The sequence below is a fragment of the Oxyura jamaicensis genome, chromosome 3 (assembly GCF_011077185.1).
Source record: "Oxyura jamaicensis isolate SHBP4307 breed ruddy duck chromosome 3, BPBGC_Ojam_1.0, whole genome shotgun sequence".
Taxonomy (NCBI): Eukaryota; Metazoa; Chordata; class Aves; order Anseriformes; family Anatidae; genus Oxyura; species Oxyura jamaicensis.
The window spans coordinates 70,832,983-70,854,727 of NC_048895.1; the positions used below are offsets into that span (position 1 = coordinate 70,832,983).

The window sequence follows — 21,745 nt, forward strand, 5'->3', positions numbered from 1 at the left end:
CTTACCGGCTTGAAGCTCTCAAGGTATGTATTCTATTAAAAATTTTTTGGAACTTAATGTTGTACTTGCCACCTTCCAGTGAGTTATAAGGAGATTTACAAATTGTTCCTGTTCATTTAGTCAATATATTTTCTTTACTTTTTATATAGTCACTTTGTTTTCTTTGACAAGTCTCCCACAAAGAAGAGTTCTAGCATGAGGATCTCAGCAGTTCCTTTCCACACCAGTGGAAGGTGTGAAGTTAGCTTGTCTCCAGTGATCTTGTCTTCTCTGAGTTCTCCTCTTATACCTTCATTATCAGTTGGCTCTACAGACTCCTTTGCATCCTTTGCAGGCTTTCTTGTTCCTCATGTGTTTGAAGGAATATTTATTAGTAGTTTGCTAGTTGTTCCTCAGGCTAGTTTTGGTTGTTGTTGTTGTTGTTGTTCTTTTTTTCATTTAATATGCCACAATTTGTGATGTTTTCTATTTTCTTCATTTGTACATGTCTTCGAATTTCTCCCTTTATATTCTGTTGTGTTTGTGCTGTTTTTTATTGCCATTACCTAAGTCTTAATAAAATGGTTGTATACTGGCCTTGTACCCATCACATGGTATCCTTAAGTAGTTTCCACACTACCTGGAGGGATTTAATTGTTGTCCTTTTGATGTCTTTAAGTGTCCTCATTTTTATGTATACTTCACAGTTATTGTGCAGTGAAGGCAGAGATTTCATAAATAGCTTTTCCTGCTGTACTTGTGAGAACTTGTGTGCAGACCAGGTAGTTAGAAATTTGTGAGAGTTATACTTCCAAAACCAACGCAAGTGCACAAACAGCACACAAATAACATATGTACATCATGATAGGATGTTTTAAAAGCTATCACATGTTGTTTCAATAATGTGGATACAGATTTTGATAGACAGCCTGGTGCATTTTTCAGTGGCTTTTTCAGACTACTCAAGCTGAGTTCAGGGTGCATTAGAAGCACTCTGTAGAGCATTCCATCTGTAGAAGAAAAATTGTTACTGAGCCTTTTCTCATGACACCTGAATCTCCTGGTCTGTTGGGCTAAATTTGTGATGTCCATCAAAGTGAACAAAGGAGACTATTTTTCTTCAGTATAAATTAGTCAGTTACTAGAATTTTAACCTTTCAAAGTAGAAGCCATTCTTTTAATGAGTATTTAATGAATATTTTTGAATAGGCTGGTTCTAGGTAACCTAGATGTAGACATCTGCTCTTTCATTTTTGAAAGGTCTTTTGAACTGTAGGAGTGGAAGCTGTACACCATTTTGAGAAACATTGAGATAAACTTCACTTGGAAAGATGAGTAAATGCTCATACAGAAGCTATAGGTTGTCCTTTAATACATATCCAAGAAATTAATAATCTAGTTCTTTGGGTATTGGCATAGTTCAGTCAGTTTTACCCAACATTATGTCTGTTCTGTAAAGTATAAAATGTTGTTTATGATAAATATTTAACTTTTATTTATTCTTTTCAAGCATTCTTAAATACCTTAGTAAGTACAGATTGTTACTGCTGATACTCACGCACCTTACCTTTACTTATTTAAGGAGAATAATTATCAGAAATCTTTCTAAAGGCGAACTCATCCTGTGGTATTTTCCTGCCTATTTCAGGTAAATATGCTGAAGATATATTTGGTGAACTTTTCAATGAAGCACACAGTTTCTCATTTAGAGTCAACTCCCTACAAGAACGTGTGGATCGCCTATCTGTCAGTGTTACGCAACTTGATCCAAAGGAAGAAGAACGTAAGTTAATGTCTGCATTGAAGACTTCTTATTTCATCCCCCTAAAATCACTGATACATGAAATAGAAATAAGAATAGCTTAAATTGTATCTAAATGAACACAGAGCAGAGCATCTTGAAAGTGAGGTTCATTTCTGTTTCTGCTACTGGCTGTTTTTATAGCCTTGAGCAGCTTTCTGAGCTCAAAATTTTCATGGTTACTGAACACTACTGTTACCAACAACTTTACATAAAAATTGCTATAGGAGTACGTGTCACTTCAGTAGCATTACGTATTAGTGTTAGTAGTATTAATAAATTGCAATATTATGGGAATTCCTGGGAATGCATCTTTATTCTTTTCCATAGTAACTTTCCTACTCATTCCCATGGAATGTAACCATTTGTCCAGATAGGGTTTTTGCACTTAACTTGATACCATCTAATGTTTTGTATGAACTTATATAGCTCCATTTACAATGATATATACTCCCTTGGATTCTTCCTAAATAGCTTTCAGCAATATAAACATTGGTAGCTTTGAGAAAACAAGTACTTCTAACAGTCAGTAGGATATGGCTTGTGCTTATAAAATAGATTTTTTACGGGATTGAAATGATGTGTGGACTTTGTGATTGCTATAAGAACAATGACCAGCTAATGTGCAAATATCATGACACCTTTTTACCTTCCTTGGATATCTGCTGGTTACAGATAAAACTATGAAAGGTCCTGTAACCCCAGTTTTAGGGTGTTCTAGATCTATGGCTAAGATCTGGGAAGATGAGCAACATCCTGTCATGAAAAACAACTTCAGACTGTTTATGGGTTCCAATTTTAAAATACAGAAAGCTGTTTCAGTTCTAAATGTCTAGGTATGATGGTGGCATGTCATACAGGAACAACAAAGCATCGAGCCAGAAGCATGTTCTCAGGCTGTGTTTTGTTACCTATGTTGAAGTTTCACTATTAGCAAAATCAAGCTAAGGAAGTTTAGATTCTGTAGTTTGGGTGACATTTATTTCAGAGCTGTAGTGGGTTTATGTGACAAGGTTTTGGTAGCAGGGGGCCATAGGGGTGGCTTCTGTGAGAAGGATCTAGAAGCTGCCCCATGTTTGGTAAGGGCCCCACTGCTGACCAGAACTGAGCCAATAAGTGATGTTGTTTGCGCCTCTGTGAGAGCATATTTAAGACAGGGAAAAAAAAACGCTGCGCCACACAGCAGCTGGGAGAGTGAGAGGAGTGAGGAACAGCCTTGCAGGCGCCAAGGTCAGTGAAGAAGGAGGGGGAGAGGTGCTCCAGGCGCCGGAGCAGAAGTCCCCTGCGGCCTGTGGTGAGGACCATGGTGAAGCAGGATGTCCCCCTGCAGCCCATGGAGTACCACGGTGGAGCAGGGTTCCACGCTGCAGCCCGTGGAGGAGACCACGGTGGAGCAGGTGGCCCTGCACCGACGGAGACTGCGGCCTGTGGAAGACCCCTGCCGGAGCAGATTCCAGGCCGGACCTGCAGCCCGTGGAGAGGAGACCACGCAGGAGCAGGTGACCTGGCAGGAGCTGCTGCCCGTGGGGGACCCAGGTTGGAGCAGTTTGCTCCCGAGGGATGGACCCCGTGGTACGGACCCATATCTGGAGCAGTTCTTGAAGAGCTGCTGCCTGTGGGAAGCCCACGCTGGATCAGTTCAGCAAGGACTGCATCCCGTGGGTGGGACCCCACAGCACAGGGGACGAGAGTGACCAAGAAGGAGCGGCAGAGAAGAATTTCTATAGACTGACCATAACCCCCATTCCCCTGTTCCCCTGCGCCGCTCGGGGGGAGGAGGTGGAAGAGGGGGGATGGGGGGGAAGGTGCTTTTGGTTTCTTTCCTTTGTTTCTCACTTCTCTAGCTCGTTCGTAATAGGCAATAAATCTTACTATCTCCCTATGCTGAGTCTGTTTTGCCCATCACAATAATTACTGCGTAATCTCCTCGTCCTTATCTCAACCCTTGAGCCCCTTTCATCGTATTTTCTCCCTGTTCCTCTTTGAGGAGGGGGAGTGAGAGAGCGGTTGTGGTGGAGCTCGGTCACCCACCCGAGCGAAACCATCACAAGGTTTTGAAAGACAGCTGTTCACAGCTTGTGGCAGATTTTCCAGAAAACCATGACTTGCCTAGGGGAATTCTTACATTAATGGGATTTTCCAAGTCTCTTGACAACTGAACATAAATCATAAGCATACACCTCTTTTTCCAATAAAATACCATGTTTACTATGATCGGATAATGACACAAGTCTGTTAGTGTACAGTAACAAATTGTCAGCAATTGTAATCTTTTAACAGCTGCAATACTCCGGAGTGTTAATGTCATTTCCACGTTTACCCTAGAGAACTTAGTTACTCTTTTAGATCAGAGTGGGATTTATGGTGATACAGCACATCTGGCACGGCAGGCATTCACGTTCCAGGAAAATAAAGAGACCATCATACAGAAACGTCTTAAGGATGTTACAGGATAGTGAGATGGAAATTTGTAATTTACAGTGTAAGTGGCCTTTGACAAGTTTGGTTATAGGTTTCAGAACTACATATTCATGCCTATTTGATGTTAGAGAATTGCCAGAATTATTTTTAAATAGTCTGTAGTACTGAATGCACCAGATCAATATCTTGTCACAGAACTGCATATGTGTTTGCTAAGCTGCATATGTAAGAAAAGAGACTGATACATTACAATTAAAGGAAACAGGGCTACAAAGAGGTCTACTTGATCGAGTCCAGAGTGGCTGATTGTGACGTGAATCTGATACCCTGGATTTGTCTCTCATTCCATAAGAGATAGAATCGTAGATTCTATGATTCTGCGAAAAGAGCAATGACTGCTAGTACTCTGGAGGAACACATGCACTCCTCAGCATCAGGAGCTATTATATGACTGCTTTTATTAACTAAGAATATCCAGTCCTTGAGCCATCCCCAGCGTTCCTTATTCACAAAAGTCTGCCCAGAATGAGTCACCAGATGAGAGCAAAAGAGATGAGAGGAAACCTGACATTCTATTTCTGTAAAAATGAGGGACTGGGAAACCTTTTCACCTTCAGTATCCTCTTTGGGGTTTGAAATTTAGTAGTTTATCACAAACGATCTTGTTTTAGTCTTGGTCAGAGCTAAAATAGCTGGAGACTGGTAATGCACGAAGGTTTGTGGAAGACATTTGGATTTACCTTTCTTACCTTTCCTTAACCCAATCTGCAAGGATTAAGCAAATTTCAGTACTTCTATTGAGCTAACAGCCTGTGTAAAATGGGCTATGCTTGCAAAATGAGTCTCATTTGACAGTTCTTTGCCATCAGGCAGTAATAGAAGATGTAATGTGTTCCTTTGGGCCCAATGCTATTACACAAGAGGAAAAAAATTAAGATTCATTTAAAGCTAAGCAGCACGAGGAAAACCAGCGCAAGTCAGATTCACTGAACAAGGTTCAGATACTTGACATGGTGTTTCTGGTAAGAGTCAAAGTAGAAGAAAGCTATAGAATTTTTGAATAGTTTGTGTTTTGGAATTATTGGAATTATTACAATATCTGAAAGAATAAAACCCAAGGAAACCAAGATTAAGATTGTGTACTGAAGAACTTGACTCCTGGCACACAATCCTTCTGTCACAGAAGAATTGCTTGGCATCTACAAAGTAACTGTAGTCTGTGTACTTAGGAAAATGGGAGACTCAGTTAACTTTCAGATCAGTGTAGTCAGCCCATTGTGAGACTCAGGGCAAAGGATAGTAAATCCAATTGTAAGAGGCAGCTCGCTCACCATCTCTAGCCTCCTGAAGAGGAATTTGGTGAATTGTATATAAATGTAATAAAAGTTCAGAACAGGGAGCACATGAAAATTGGGTCAAGAGCTCTACATATAACACATTAACATGGAGAATAACACTGTTGTCAATGAATTGATAAACAAATTTACCACCAAAGTCAACTAAAGAAAAAGACTGTTCAATTAAGCTGTGTAGTAGGATCCTTTTCTTGGCACTTCTCCGTGCAACTGAACGTTGGATTTGAGCGCGTGCCCCTCTCAAAGATCCTGGCAGATGGCTGAGCTCCAGCTGCTTTCTTTTGCTTCTCTGCTTTTTCTTCCGGTTTTCTTAGCCCTCGATTCAATTTGGGGGTTATTTAGTAAGTAAATCAGTTCTAAATTCGTGTGTCCAAGGCTCAATAGATCAGTGTCAAAGCCATGATATTGCATAATTTGGTCTTTGTTTTTAAAGAGGGATGTGGACAAAATGTCATTTGTTGAATAATGTAGCGGCTTTGTTGAGACCCACCAGCAGATTCACTGCTTGATGCAGCTGGGTGATTCAGTTCCCTCACGTGCTGCTCTGGGCTTCCTAGTGCCACGTGCTGCATTTAAAGCAACTTCTCAGCCCTCCTAAAACGATTGCTCTAGCATTTGTGTCTTCTCTTTGTTTACCTGTGGTAGTTAAGCTACATAAATTCCCTACCAAAAAGTGCTTGAGCTGCTGTTGTTTTTACGACTATGATAGAACATTTTGATTGCTTGTCTTGGGGACAAGCCCATAGGAAAGTTGTTTCTATCCTGGAGAAGCAATCTCTCTGCTTAGCAAGCGTTAGATCTGCAGTGACTAGTCAGAAGTATTCTGATGGGCGAGAAACCTGGTAGGTGTGAGGTTCTGGGCTTTGAGGAAGCATGTAATCATTAGTTATATATATTTATGAAGTGAAAATCAGACTTCAGGATTGCACTGTATTCAGGAACTGAATCACACAAACAAGTAAAACACAAAGACACCTACCCCCATTAATTACTTTTAATTGGGTTCTTAAGACCATGTTGTCCATTAGATGTTTATATTGTCATACCTTCTTCCATGCACTTTTCAAATCACTGGGTAAAATTTTGAATGGAGGAAGGGAATTGTAGACAACTGAATCCATTGATTTGTATGTAAGTTCTCACAGTCGTTCAATTCTGCAAGGAATTATAGATGTGACGTTCAGAAGGTCATGGTCTTTAAAAAGAAGTTTTCAGGATGAAATTCTGCAGAAAGTGTAAACTCCAAAAGGAACATATATTATTTTGTATGTTGGAGTGAGTTTAAATGAATAAAACATCTGGTGTCTTAACAGTTTTTTTTCTTATGGTGAGATAAAATGTAATATTAAATATCTTTGAAATGTAAAAGTAGCTACTTTCTGTCAGTACGCTGATGTGCTCTGTACCTAACTTCTACTACAAATTGGGGATTGCATTTTAATGATACTAAGAGGAGAGAAATCTGAAGAGAGGCTTAATGGGAGGTAAAACATTATTAAAAGCCACATCAGTAGTACATATTCATATTTCATTGTAGATCAGCCCAGAAGAAAGCTTTTTATTGTGTATTATTCAAGCACAATTTAAATACCTGTTTTTTTCCAGTTTGCTTTCGTTTACGAATAAAAATGGACTTAGATCTTTTTCAAAACCAGGTGTACAAAATCCTGGTGGTTTAGCTTTCTGAGACAAATAATTCTTAATTACATGGAAAATATTGTGGTTAGAGACAGACTGGATGGTAGAATAGGTCTTTTCATACTGTCCCAAGAACAGATAAACTGGCATTTATTCAAATTCTTGAACGGGTGTTTAACTAAATTGTGAGCACCTCAACTTTTAAGGAAATAATAGAACCTGCTTTTTGTACATAGCAGTAAACACAAGTGGTGTAACAGGTGGACTTTTCGAGAAATGTAGCCATACAAAATGTAAGATTTTGGGCCGTACAAAGACTTTGCCACTGATTAGGAGTTAGGCAACTGGAGGCTTAAATTTATCAGCATCAAGTTAAATCCCTGCAGTATTTCCAACTCCTCCTTCAGTGTCCCCCATCTCCCCACACCTGATATCATATATACAACTCATTTGCTCTCTTGCTGTTCTAATTTGTCACTCAGACGAAGCTAAGTGGCCAGATGACCAGCCAGCTTCTCACGTTTTTCCCACCCTGGAGGTGGGAAGCCACACAAACGGTGCTGCAGTTTCCTAGCCAGCTGGCAAGCTAAACAAGTGTCTTTGTGAGCCAAACTGTGGTTATATACTGTGCCCAGGGTTATATCCTTTGTTTGCAACGTGCCATTTACCCAGTCCCTTTCTGTAGGCTAGTTATATCAGTATTTTGTCATAATTCTCAGTATTTTGTGTTCTGTGCCCTTTCATTTCCTTAATAATATCATAATTTAGGCAGTTGTTTTGAATAATGGCATGCTTTTCATTGAATACCTTTCTTTGAATATCAATGCTGGAAATGCTTTTGGCTGTTTGGAATTCAGCAGTGTGTGTTTTCTCTGAAGATCTTTTCTCTTTAGCCTAGTAGAGAGGAAGTAATCTACACTTACTGGCTATTGATGGATTATCCTCGGGTGTGATGTTCCCTTGTACATGTTTCTAAAAAGTAGAAATTAAAATAAGAAAATGGAGATTATGAACAAGCCCAGCTGTATTTGCTCACTAGAGATCAAGTATGGAATGCAAATAAAGAGTTTATAGAATAATGTATGTCTCAATAATATGGTGTCACATACCCTGTGAATATTTTAGTATTAAAACAAAGAACTGACTTCATATTTAGTACAATAAATTCATTTAATTGCTTTCAGAATGTTGACAGGTTCAAAGTGAAGTATACTAACTTGCTTTTTTTACTGGCATAGTCTCCAATAAATAACAGGCAGTTAAAGACTTGCAAGATTGCCAGGCAACTCTGAACAAGTATCTTTGAGATTTGCAAAACTAGCAACCTGAAAAACAGCTAAAACATAAAAGATTCTAAAAAAAAAATAATAATAATAATAAAAATGGGTTTTTAGATTAGGCAAACCCTAGTTCTTTTATTTCAATTGTGAACTTTTGCCGGCAAAAAAACATGTACTTCATGACAGGTACAAAATATGTATGGTTATTTATGAGTGCAAAAATACCTGTAGAAACTGAGAGTCCTAGCTGGTATTTGTACATTATAATACTTCTTTCACACACTTAAAAAGGCTTCAGAGCAGCTAATTAAAGGTATTAAAAGGATAAAAGATACTGTAATGAAATATAATCTAAGGGTAAAGAGGAGCAAACTTCTCCAGCACACACAACCTTGCCAACTCAATAAACTTCAAAAGCCAAACTGAAAATCACATAAATCCTATCTTTAACCTCACAAAGGGTGCTGCCAATACTTTTAGGTTAAGAAGAGAGAACATTCCATGAATTGCAAGCCCTCTGGAAAAAAATACTGCCTTCTGCCCCTTTGTGATTATACAATAGAAATCCAGCTCTGTCTGTGTCTTTATGCACATACACTTGTATGTGTTCTAGGAAGCAGAGTAAACACAGCTTTCAGCTTAAGCTAATGCAGTCTTTAAAAAAATGTTGGAAAAGACCCTAGTGATTTTCTCTGAAGAAGTGAAGTGGGGGAGGCATCCTCTCATCTTGGGTAAAAGGGCACTACTGTCAGCATAAATATATATATGTTTATTTTATATACACACACACACATACGTATGTTTCTTAATAAATGAAATGACCGTAATGAAAATGGTCTCTCTGTATCATGTTCTAAATCTGCTTGTTTTCAGAATCAGTGGTTTATGATTTTATGTTACTTTTTAAAATATCTGAGCCAGTGAAAAGGGCTGCTGATTTATTTAGCTTATTTGACAGAGGCTACAATGTAAGTCTTGAGACACAGCTGGGCTTCACAGTAGTAGTATATGACCATCAAGGAGAAACAGTAACAAGAGACTGAACAGGTACACTGTTCCAGGAATTGAAGGTGTAGGTTTCATCAAGTAGCCACTTTTCCATTGATCCTTTTCTAAATTTCAGTGATTGTGAGATAGAAAAATATAGGCAGGCTTTAGCAACAGAAAGTCAATATGTTTCAAGTCCCTGTTTAATCTATTGAATTCATCTAGTTTTATTTTTCTTTTGAATCTTCCATAATGATCATTGATTATTCCTCATTTAGTGTACTTAAAAACTCAAGGTGTCTCACCTGAATTAAACAGAGTGGTCTCATCTCAGTTAAACAGTCTGATTAGAAAACCAGCATTTGACTACTTTTATGTGTTGGAACAAAGTGTCACCTCCCGTTAAAACTCACTGATATCAGTAGAAGTTAAAGTGATTTGCTGGTTTGGCATCTCCATGGGCCTTTGGACGAGCTGCTGCCTACATGCAAGGAACAGAAATGTTAATGACAGGCAAAGGTAAAATCACCTCAAAATAGAGAGAGATGTTTTAATGCTAAAAGGATTATGAAATGTAGCTGGTAGATGCTATCGGGTATTTCTGAACTACAGAATTGTATTTCACAGCTATGTTAAGCTAGTTGTTGAACTGCTTTGAAGAGAGAGAGAGTTCTGATAATCTGTCCAGGTGAGCAAAAGTTTTCTAGGAAGCTAAATAAAGGGTAATGAACTAGAACATTATAAGTATGTTTTTCACATAATCTGACAGTATCTTGCCCTGGCGATAGTGCTAGAAGAATTTATATTGCTGAACGTGCATTTGTGCTGTGCATAAGATAATAGTCATAATGCTTAATATTTATATTCTAACTGTCATTAAGCAATTCCAGATTAAACCAAATAAACTATGTATGGCTTTTTTTTTTAAATGGCATTATCCCCTTTCAGTGTCATTGCAGGACATTACAATGAGGAAAGCTTTCCGCAGTTCCACAATTCAAGATCAGCAGCTGTTTGACCGCAAAACTCTGCCTATTCCTTTGCAAGAAACTTACGACATTTGTGAGCAGCCTCCTCCACTTAACATTCTCACCCCTTACAGGTTAGTGTAAAAAAAATATAAAAAATCAAAGCCAATTTCTAGCTGATTTTTTTGTAATACCTATGCTATATTCAGTCACTTTGCTCATGTTGAGTAGCACTTCAATATCTGAGGAGCCACACTAGAAAACTATGAAGCTGCTTGAGGAATACAAGCAGCAGAAGACATTTTCAGTGTTAAAACCTTACTCAGATTTAGTCAGATTTTATCCTAATCTAACAATGGTAATAAAAAGCCTTTTTGATTTGTATACATTAAACCGTGTAAATGATGATGGATGAGAAGTGAAGAAAACAATTGGTTAAATATGTAGAAAGAAAGGGGTTTAGTGGAAGTTGATGTTGTCTGCTGATCCAAAGCTAATTTAAATCAGTAGGTGCAACACTAGCACTCAAATTTACTTAAAATTTGTAGGGCAAGATTTAAGTTATTGAACTGGGAGTTCACTTATTTAGGATACTTTTTTTTAACTACAGTTTGTATTAGTTACTTGTCTAAAATTGGGACCTTGAACACAAATTACGATGGTAAAGACTGATGGCATAGGAGGTCGATGTTCATCTTTTTAATGTTCATCATCAGCGAAATATGTCAGAGATACTGATATATGCCTGGGATACTAGGTGTTCCATAATATGCCTTTATTTTGCCTTAATGTTTGAATTCATGTGTTGTCAAGTAAACAGCATGTCCTGTTCGGGTGACTGTATTACAGGGATGATGGAAAAGAGGGTTTGAAGTTTTATACCAATCCTTCATACTTCTTTGACTTGTGGAAGGAAAAAATGTTGCAGGACACTGAGGACAAAAGAAAGGAAAAGAGGAAGCAGAAGGTATATATGTTATCTTTGTAGAGGTCCTGTTTGTTTTTTTTTTTTTTTCTTCCTGTAAAGGGTTTACTTGCACATGTAGCATGTGGTACATTTTTGGTTATGCTATGAACAGCAACTCAGACTTTACAGAGATAATTACGGTTCTCTTCATTCAACCAAAATTACTTGTGTTCATTCAGTGCCATCAAGTTTAACAAATAAATATTTAATAATAAAATAATATGGAAGGGCCTAGAGCTTTTATGCTGTCTTAATGTAACCAACAGCATGTTGGTCAGAATGTGTAAGTCTTCTAGCAATGCCTTAACAAAGAGCAAAAGGAGGACTACAGCAAGAATAAGGGATTCCACTAGGCCACTTTTTAATACTGCAAACTTCTGACAGCCTCACAGACGGAGAAAAAATGAAATCCTTATAAATATGTTTACTCTAAACTAGGAATAAATTGGTGGGAATTGAGTAATTGGTGTATATTTTCTTAAAATCAAATAATCCTGAAACGGCAATGCTACTTTCTGTTTCACCATTATTCTGTATATTTCAACACAGAGACAACAAATATAACTGATCTGGAATTTCATTTCAGACAGTATAAGAAGCTATTTGCACAATTATTTTTCAGTGTGTTATTGAGCAAATTATATATTAGGTTGAAGCTTCTGCCTCTTAGAATGCTGTTTGGTTACACATCCTGAAATTAGACTGAAATTATATTTTTTTCTTGCACTCGAATTGGGATTTTTTTTCATTATTTTGTGGCTGATGTTTAAATGCAACTAATTTAAAAACACTGTCTTAGTTGTCTTTATTTTTTTTTTGCACAACTCTCCTACAGCAGAAAAATCTGGACCGTCCTCATGAACCAGAAAAAGTGCCAAGGGCACCTCATGACAGACGGAGAGAGTGGCAGAAGTTAGCCCAAGGTCCAGAGCTCGCAGAAGATGATGCTAACCTCTTACATAAGCATATTGAAGTTGCTAATGGCCCAGCTTCACATTTTGAATCAAGGTTACTCTTTATTTTTTCTATCCTATATTAAGTATAGATATTTGTACTATATAGCAAACATGCTTGAGGAATGGTAGATTATGAGATACTACTGCTGTTCTTGAAATGCACTAAAAATCATTGATTTAGCTCTATCAAAAACCAATTTTAAAATTCTCAGCCGGTATATCTTTTAAAGAAATGTTGTTATCGTGTTACTGAAGTCATCCATCTGTGACTTGAAGGAAGTGTAGTCCCTACATTCCAGCCCTGACCTACAAAATCCCTGTTATTCCAGTCTCTTGATCTTTCTTATAGCAGACATTGCCAAGACTGTATGGTGGGTGTGATGTGAACGAATGTCCACCTGGAACTCGGATGCAATTGCTGAGCAAATCCAAGATTTGATTGATGTTTCTGGTTACAGTCTAGTATGAAATCCAACCCGTTGGATTCTCATTTCACAGCACGTATTTGCAGGTGGCTAGAAGCAGCATTTTACATGGTACACCTCCATTGTTTCCTCTTGTGGTGCTTATCAAATAGCAAGTCCATTCTGAGAAAAAAAGAAGGCTGACAAGTAATGTTAGCGTGTTTTATTATTATTATTATTATTATTAGTTAAAATTGATTTGTTGTTCTCCAAAAAAAAATTTTATTTAAAAAAATAATCCCCTTTCCTTCACCAGCCAAGGGAGTATTCTGTTTAACTCCATAAAGCTTTCAAACAAACCTAAGCGTAGTAGTAGATGATTGTAACAGCTGTAGGTGACAGTGTTCTGTGTCTGAAAAATGGAAAAACCTGCTTGTAGAAAATGTATCTCTTTGAGTTCATAAAGTAAAAATGGTCTCAGGCCAGGCAGTAGGGTACTACTTAAGTTATGGCAATGAGCATTTTTCTGGGAACAGCTTTGTAGTATCTTATTTTTGTAAACTGATGTGTCAAGTAGTTGACAGAAACACTTGCCTGCTGTCATTTTTTTTTGTGTTGTACACCAAATTCCATATTAGACACTTGTTGCAGGAGTCCTTTTATGTCCAGGACCATTATCTCACTAACAATAATGAAATTATGAATAATGCTGTAGTGCTTGGGAGCACTCCCAGTGCAGAAGATATTGTTCAGATACAGAACAGCACAGTGCTTTTCAACACAGTAAGAGCTTTGCCCCCTGAGGACTTCATGGGCATAGATACTACAGTGGTTGCGGTACGTGGAAACAGAGTACACCACTATAAATGTTGGACAGTGTTCATAAACATGTCATTTAAATTTAATAGAGAAATTTGAACTGATACTAATATTTTTAATTGAGTAGTTGATTAAAATTTCCTAACTGATCAGATCCTTAAGGAGTGTCAAAAGTTGTCATTAACAAGTAAGTTGAATCATTTTAAGCTGCCTTTTTTATACCTGTATTTACTTCTGCTACCCAATAGTAGGCCTTTAGATTATCTTCTTTATATCTGTTGCATAGCTACAAAATATTAGGTCTGAAGTAGTATGTTCTTCGTATTTATTGGATTATAGAACCTCTGACGAGTTCAACTGAATTATTCAGTTGTAAATTCCACCACTTAATGGATGGTTCATGAATGTTGTAAAAGAATGTGGTTGTTCATATGTAGGGATTGAGGAGCTGAAACCATTACCAAGTGTGATGCCTGTTGCATAGTAGTCTGTTATATATATATTCCTGATTGTATCAGTATGTTTACCTAACTCAAAATAATGTGACTAATCAACAGTAAGATCACACTCTTAGAAATTGTCTGATATATCTGTCAAAAGCCAGATTTCAGATATCAGAATTATCTGATATATCTGTTCTAGCCTGTTTGAGCTGCTAGAAGCAATGGCATGGAAGGTGGGATATGTTATAAAAAGCCAGAGTATAATACACAGCATTGGTGAAGAGAAGATCCTTGAATTCAGAACCAAAACTGAAATATAAAATAGTAGCTAAGGGCAATAATATTTAGATTTAATAAAACTTACGTTGGACCATTTTTTGCTATTTTCCTACAGATCTCAAGCATATGTGGACCATATGGATGGATCGTATTCTCTTTCTGCATTACCCTATAGCCAGATGTCTGAACTTCTGAACAGAGCCGAGGAGCGCGTGTTGGTCCGGCCACATGAACCACCACCACCACCTCCCATGCATGGAGCAGGAGATGTGAAACCTGTGCCTCCTTGTGTTAGGTAAGGAGTGAAAGGAGTGATCAAGCCACATGCAAATTTACTGGAGAGGTTTAGTATCCCACCACCCCACTAACAGTTATTTATGTTACTTGTATGCAGCCCAGGCAGTACACACATTCTGTGTCAGTCCATAGTCCTTACATCTCCACAGCTGCAGGGCCACGTAGGAGTTGGGAGAGAGGAGTTCTAAATCTAAATCTCATAGTGTGGCATTTTGGAGACAGGCTCCACCTAACCATCAATATTTTGACTATGTTACATTCTGAGGGAAACTATTTGGAAAATATTTTTCTGAACGATGATGGAAACTCTGGATTTAGCACTGGAATTTTGAAAATTTGGAAATCTAACATTTGTATTACTGAGCTGTGTTTCAGCATATATGAAAGGAAGAAAATGTTGTGGTAAGAAGGTCACCTGATGAAATTATATATTCATTATTACATACATTACATTTGCTAAATTCCAACGACATTTTTTCTCAATTGTTTTAATTTTCTCTTTCTCTATGCTTTTACAAAACTGGATACCTACTTAGAATGTTTCACTCCCCTGTTTTTTATACTCAAAATCTTAGTGTAGGGTCAGGTACATACAACTTGGAATACAGGACAGTTATCATCAGCGAGATGTTAATCTCTTGAAAATAATGTCTTTTTACTGCTCAGGATAGTATACACAGAAATGCAACACTCTTTAGATTAGTTCTACCACAGCAGATGAAAGAAATACTCTAGTAATTTTTCAGGAAAGCAGTTGTACTGTTCCCATTTGTTTTCTTTGATTTGCCTATTCATTGAACACTAATGACTACGTAGCATGTAAATATACCTCTCTGTAGATACAGCTGATGACCTTTGATATAAGCCTCACTCTCCCTGTCATCAAATCTTAAATATGTATTTCAACTCTTCCTCACTGCTTTGAAGATTTTTTTAAAATTTGGTTTTGGTTGGTTGATTTGGTTTAAGGTGTGTGGATTGAAGCAGTTAATCAACTGCTAGTTCCCTTACCTCAGGTAAATAACTTGGATTAATTTAGGGATGGAAGGGGAGAGTAATACTTGGCACAGGAAACATCTGATAAAGATACAGTTTTGTATAAACTTAGTTAATAGCTGGATGTGAGCAAAGGTCCATTGGAAGACTGATGCATACTCTGTATTGAGAATTAGGTTTCTTTGTATGTGAGGTACAAATACCTTGAATTTTAGTACATAACACTCTTTAATGGGCAGTGTTCAATATTCTTAAGTTGCAGAAATGAATCTCTAACTGTTCTTTCCAGCTTTAATAACTTTTGGTCTGTTATTGGCTATTTCAGTTCCACACCTGGCTTGGTAGAAAACCGGCCTCAATCACCAGCAACAGGCAGAACACCCGTGTTTGTGAGCCCCACTCCTCCTCCTCCACCACCGCCACCTCTTCCATCTGCTTTGTCCACTTCGTCATTAAGAGCTGCAATGACCTCCACTCCTCCCCCCCCAGTCCCACCTCCTCCACCCCCTCCCGCCGCTGCTCTGCAGGCTCCAGCCGTGCCACCTCCACCAGCTCCTCTCCAGATAGCTCCTGGAGTCCTACATCCAGCTCCACCTCCAATTGCTCCTCCCCTAGCACAACCCTCTCCCCCTGTCACTAGAGCTGCACAAGTCTGTGAAGCTGTACCAGTTCACCCAGTTGCTCCCCAAGGTGAAGTACAAGGACTTCCTCCACCACCCCCACCTCCTCCCTTGCCTCCTCCTGGTATTCGACCCTCCTCTCCTGTCACAGTTGCAGCCCTTTCTCACCCTCCCCCTGTTCTGCACCCTCCTCCCACAACCATTGTCCCTGGCCCTCATGCCCCCCTGATGCCTCCATCTCCACCAGCCCAAGTGATTCCTGCTCCTGAACCCAAACGCCATCCTTCAACTCTTCCTGTAATCAGTGATGCTAGAAGCGTTCTGCTGGAAGCAATACGAAAAGGTAATCTTTGGCTAATAAGCAACAAAAAGAATGGTCTCGGAAATGTACTAAATATGCATTAGCTTTGAAAGATTGAACATTTCACCTGTAAGAAGTTAATTTTCAGGAGCACATCTTAACTCTTTCTGTTTTCTGTTCTCTGCAGTGTGTACACTGCCAAGCAGACATACTTTTTCAGCTTGTAACAGCACTTAACAGATCTTTAGTTTGGTTGGCAAAACTGGTTTTCTGTTAATGTTAGGTTAAAAAGCTGTACATGTGTTTATAGATGATCTATGAAGATTATCTCTTCATTTCTGTTTACCTGGAAATGTACCTATTTCTGATAGCCTACAGATTGCGACGAAAGCAAAAACATTGTTTTTTCACAGACTGCTAGATAAAAGCAGAACAGATAATGGACATTTCAGTTTTGATATTATCAGCATATTACAGCGACATCTAAATGACAATCAGAAATTGTTGCTGAAGACTTGAGCTGTTAAGAATCTAATTTTGACATGTCTCAGCACAGTAGTGGAACAGTTGCACAGTCCCCTGCTGGCAAGCACAAGTGAGAGATGCAGGGCAACGTTTTCCTGATCATCTAGGGAAGGAGCTGGATGTACAAGCCGTACATTTCAGCCTGTGGCCAGAAAAATCCCTGCTGTACTGTGAGTGCTGTTGTTTGACTGTGGTATCTTTGAGTGGTAAATCTTTCTCAAACGTTTCTCATACTGCATTGTTCTGTTTTTCTCATGCATCTACACCACAGTACAGAATCAGTATTGTACTGCCATGTCTGTAGGTAGACTATATCACTAATTCAGAATAATTTTGAAAGCCTCTATATGCACCTGAGTTGATAACGTTTGAGTAAAGAAGGATCGTTTCCAACCAATAATATTTAAATACAACAGTAGTAGAAAATATGAGCAAAAATAATTTTTAAAAAGTGCCTTCTGACACAGTTGATCCCTGAAAAGGCTTTAGACCAAGTCTTGCACAAGGAACAGAGGCTTAAGTTACCATAGCTTAAATTCCACCTAAGTACTATTGGCTGACAACAGGGAGTATTAAGTACAGGATTTAGGTCATATTTAGATGGTGTCAATCTATAGTGTTGTGAACAGAAATCCCAAAATATATAATATCTGTCATGTTTTTAACTAAGTTACTGGCATTTTTGCTGTATCATTATGTTATTTCTGCTTTGCGTTTCACCCTTAAGTAATGATTTATCTCAAAATAGGCCATTACGTGGTCAAAACTGAGTTACAAGGAATCCTGTCTTGTTAGGATACTCAGATAGCTGTAACTTTCAATTGAAACCACGAAGAGAGTACAAAAATGTTTTGAAAAGCAAATAGTAAAACAGCTTAATCACTTAGAATGGTACTAAAGAGCATGGGTGTATTTTTAATGGGGCATCTGAAGCAGTAGAAAGACTGATGGTCATGTCTGCAACAGCAGTTCTGACAGAACGTCCAGCTGAGGAGGACAATGTCCTCATCTTTCATTTTTGCTTGCAAAGCATTTTGTGAGTCAGGAGCTAAACGCCCTGTTTAATGATAAAGGAGGACGGTAATGCTTTTGTGTTTTGATGTTCTTCAGGTATTCAGCTGCGCAAAGTTGAAGAGCAACGTGAACAAGAAGCTAAACATGAGCGTATTGAGAATGATGTTGCTACTATACTTTCTCGTCGCATTGCTGTGGAATACAGTGATTCAGAAGATGATTCAGAATTTGATGAAGTGGATTGGTTAGAGTAAAACTAATACATTGCTGTACACTACAAAATCGAATGCTAATGTCCATTGTGGTGCTTGTTCTTTGAAGGTTTGATGGTCATTTCTAGTGTTTTTTGTATTCTTTTCTTTACATAATTAATCCATGTTTTTCTACTTTTCAGTTTACAAAAAACTCCTAGTGCATCTTTGAAACTAAATGTTTTACAGTGGCTTTTGTTACACATCTTTTTTTTTTTTTTTTGAAGGAACATACTTTGTTCCAATAGACCACTAAGTATTAAGCATGGGCAGCTGTTGTTAGAGTAGCAGTTTCAATTTTTTGGCATATCTTAACTGTGCACTTTGTGAATTTTAAGTTAATGAAGGCAACTGAGATTGACATTCCAAGGGCAGCTGTATGTACTAATGAGCCTTATTCCACTTCTAGAATGTTTTAAAAACATTAAACCTAGCTATCAAGCTATCACTGCCTCAATTACATCTGTACACTAAAAGTACATATAGTTAGCAGCACTGAACACACTGAAAGGAAAATGGATTTGGGGGGGGGGGGGTTATTATTGTTTTATTGTTGTTTTTAAATAATTATGGCCTTATTTGAATGTTTAGAGATTCCCTTTCCCTTCTTCCCTCCCAGGTACATATTGTGTGGTACGATTTTTGCCTGCATAATAAAAGTTTAATTTTTTTTTCTTTGTGAAATCTTCTGACTTAAACATGCTGTGTAACTTATGTAACTGTTAAAATAACAGTTTGATTTAATAAATGGTTCATTTTAAATGTTCCTGGTAGTTGCTTTTTCAGTGAAACCTGCTTTTCACTGCTATAACAGAGAGATACTTGGATTTCACAGATTTAATCTGGGGTCTGCAAAGTTACTGTGAGTACCGTATACTTTATCAAAGGGCCTGTGTTAAACAAGAAAATGCATCATCTGACGATAAAAGTATATGCATATCTACAAGAAGATGAAATCTTACTGTGATCCATTAGTTTAAAAATAAAAAAAGTGGGAACTTGTGAGCTATATTAAGTGTTTTTTTAAAGCTTTACCATCGATGTATCTTGAGAGAAGGGGAGGTGCAGCAGTCAAAATCATGGTCAGTGAAAGACTGCAAAGAACATGGATAATACTGCAAAGTCATTTTTAAGTGCTACCCAGGAGTATACTGACTGCATGTTGAATAGTTACAAGGCTTTTGTTTTTCCTTCTGTTCTCTGTACTAACTCCTTCAAACCCGAACACAGAGTCAAAAACCTTTTGATAACGGAAGTGTGAGAGACTGCAAGAGCACTCTGCTTTGCTTGCTCCTGGAAAATGGAATTACACAGTAGAGAGAAAATAGTGTTGAAAGTTGGAACAAGATTTCTGAAGGTGGGACATGAAATGTTCTGTAGGAGCGATTTGCAGAGGCATGTGGTTATTAACCTGCTCTTGGGACTGGGCAAAACTCCAGAAGCTCAGACGAGTAGGAATACATTACAGCAGCCCTCCAAACTTTGCTGTCACCATCTCAGGCTCCACTGCAATTTTCTACACAGCCTCCTATATTGAAGACTTTTTCCACTGCAACAGTAATGCCCTTGTTGTGTTTGCAGGAGAAAAAGCATCCTCACAATTTGTGAGTCTGTGTTTATGATGATCGATGCAGTTCTTCTCCATACACTGTTTTCTTTGATAGTTGTTGAGGCAATAATGCCATCTGGTTTATTCTGCCATTCTCAGTTAACTTGCAACATGCGTGTCCTTAATAATTCCTCATAATTCTTAAAGAAAAGATGTCTGAAGCACCACTGCGTGATTATTGGATAGTGTTGGTTCTCAATCCTAAATTACCAAATCTGGCCCAATAAATAAATGTGAGATGTCATTTGCACAGCTGAAAAGGGTTGATATCTTCAAGCAAAAGTGCTATGTACATGCTGTAGGGATCCAGATCTATGTTTTAGGGAGCTCATTGCCTACGTACCATGTTTAGGTAACTTCTGCCAGTTGTGAAAATACTTTTTAGTTGATATTTGTACCTGGTTTTGTCCAAGGTCTCTGAACTCCTGATTTTCCTGGTGGATATTATAAATGGCAGCCTGCATTGTCTCTTGAATTGGAGCAGCATCTCCTCAGTGCCTCAGCTGTGACTGTTCCAGCAGTTGCTCTCGTTGCACTGTCACATCTGCCGGTAGTTATGCTCCGAGTGCACCCAGGCTCTGTGGACGGGGTGTATTTGTAGCATAAAGCACACGGAGGGGTTGCAGGGGGGAGCCTTACATGACGGCAGCTATCATGTAACGGACTAGGAGGTATAAAAAAAGGTCCTTATTGACAAATGGTTATTATTGACTGGCTTTGCTGTCCCGGTGATTAATGGTATCATTCCAGACTGGTACCCAGGGCAGACAAAGCACACATTTAATATGACAGAGTCGCACAAAGTAATGAACCTTGTCGGAGAAAAGTCAAGAGTTAAGTTCAGTCAAGATTTCGAAGACAGGATTCTTGGCCTTCTGCCATCTCTACAGCTTCCTGCCATAGCAACTAGTCTCCAGATAGCAATAGCGTGATTCACTAGTAGTGAGAGGTGAGGGTTGAATGTGAGTATTTGCATGTATGGACCTACTCAAACTGGTTTCTTTTTGTAGTCCCCGTGATTTGTAGCCCTCTTACTGGGGTTTCTCTCTGCCCTTCTCGTTTGGTGGAATGCTGCTCAGAGGGCCACGAGGCTGTTAATGCCAGTGATTAGCTGCATAATAGATTATTGATTGCTTTGTCTTGCGAGCTACTAAATCAAGTCTCCTGTATTGAATTGTTTATAGATTCTGCTGTTTACTTCTGTACATTTACAGCAGTTGGTTAAAATCAAAGACTCGAAGTCTGCCACAGAAATAATGCCTTGGTAATGTTGTTCAATATAAGTGAAGAGAAACCTTTGTTAAACTTCTCACCTTTCTTGAACTGTAGTCTGTGATTGTCAAAAATGACCTTCCTCTCCTGCAAAATTGGGAAAAAAAGAACAAAGTAAAAGCATTGAAAGAAGAAGCGTAAGATAGTGGGGAACAGAACTGGAACGGAAGACTAAGGAGTTACGAAAGTGGTTATTTAGGATTTTTATCAAAAGGTAAAGTAGTAACAATGAAGCAGCCATCATTCACAGACTGAAAATAAATAGATAAATGGGCAGGAACAAGTACTGAAGAAGCCGAAATGACAAAGAGACGTAATTCTGGTTCTTTTCTAGCATTACAGCATGAACAGCAGCCTTTAAATATGAAGTATCATTAAGGGATTATGTAATCTCCCATGAAACTGGTGCTAAACAAGCAGGAGGCATTTTTTAAAAGAACTTTAGTCAATAAAACCATCCCTCTGAGCCTGTGGCAGAGTGCACTGCTTAGCACTCAGGTGGATGCTGACACACCGGCGCCAGCCTGATGAGTTCACGGAGTAATCTGGGGCTGGCTTTGGAA

General features: G+C 38.4%; 1 protein-coding gene across 4 annotated transcripts in view; it reads left to right on the top strand.

Moving 5' to 3' along the window:
• WASF1 (WASP family member 1) overlaps positions 1–19,067 on the top strand; it is an 87,506-nt gene extending 68,439 nt beyond the window's left edge. For 3 of the 4 annotated variants that reach the window (XM_035321381.1, XM_035321383.1, XM_035321384.1), the window contains 7 exons: positions 1,628–1,762; positions 10,410–10,563; positions 11,279–11,396; positions 12,232–12,404; positions 14,413–14,592; positions 15,916–16,553; positions 18,147–19,067. In XM_035321381.1, coding sequence (XP_035177272.1) covers positions 1,628–1,762; positions 10,410–10,563; positions 11,279–11,396; positions 12,232–12,404; positions 14,413–14,592; positions 15,916–16,553; positions 18,147–18,304 — 1,556 coding nt within the window. In that variant the 3' untranslated portion in view covers positions 18,305–19,067. The remainder of the gene's footprint in view (positions 1–1,627; positions 1,763–10,409; positions 10,564–11,278; positions 11,397–12,231; positions 12,405–14,412; positions 14,593–15,915; positions 16,554–18,146) is intronic. The other variant, XM_035321382.1, reaches the window with a different exon arrangement.
• The last annotated feature ends 2,678 nt before the right edge of the window (positions 19,068–21,745 follow it).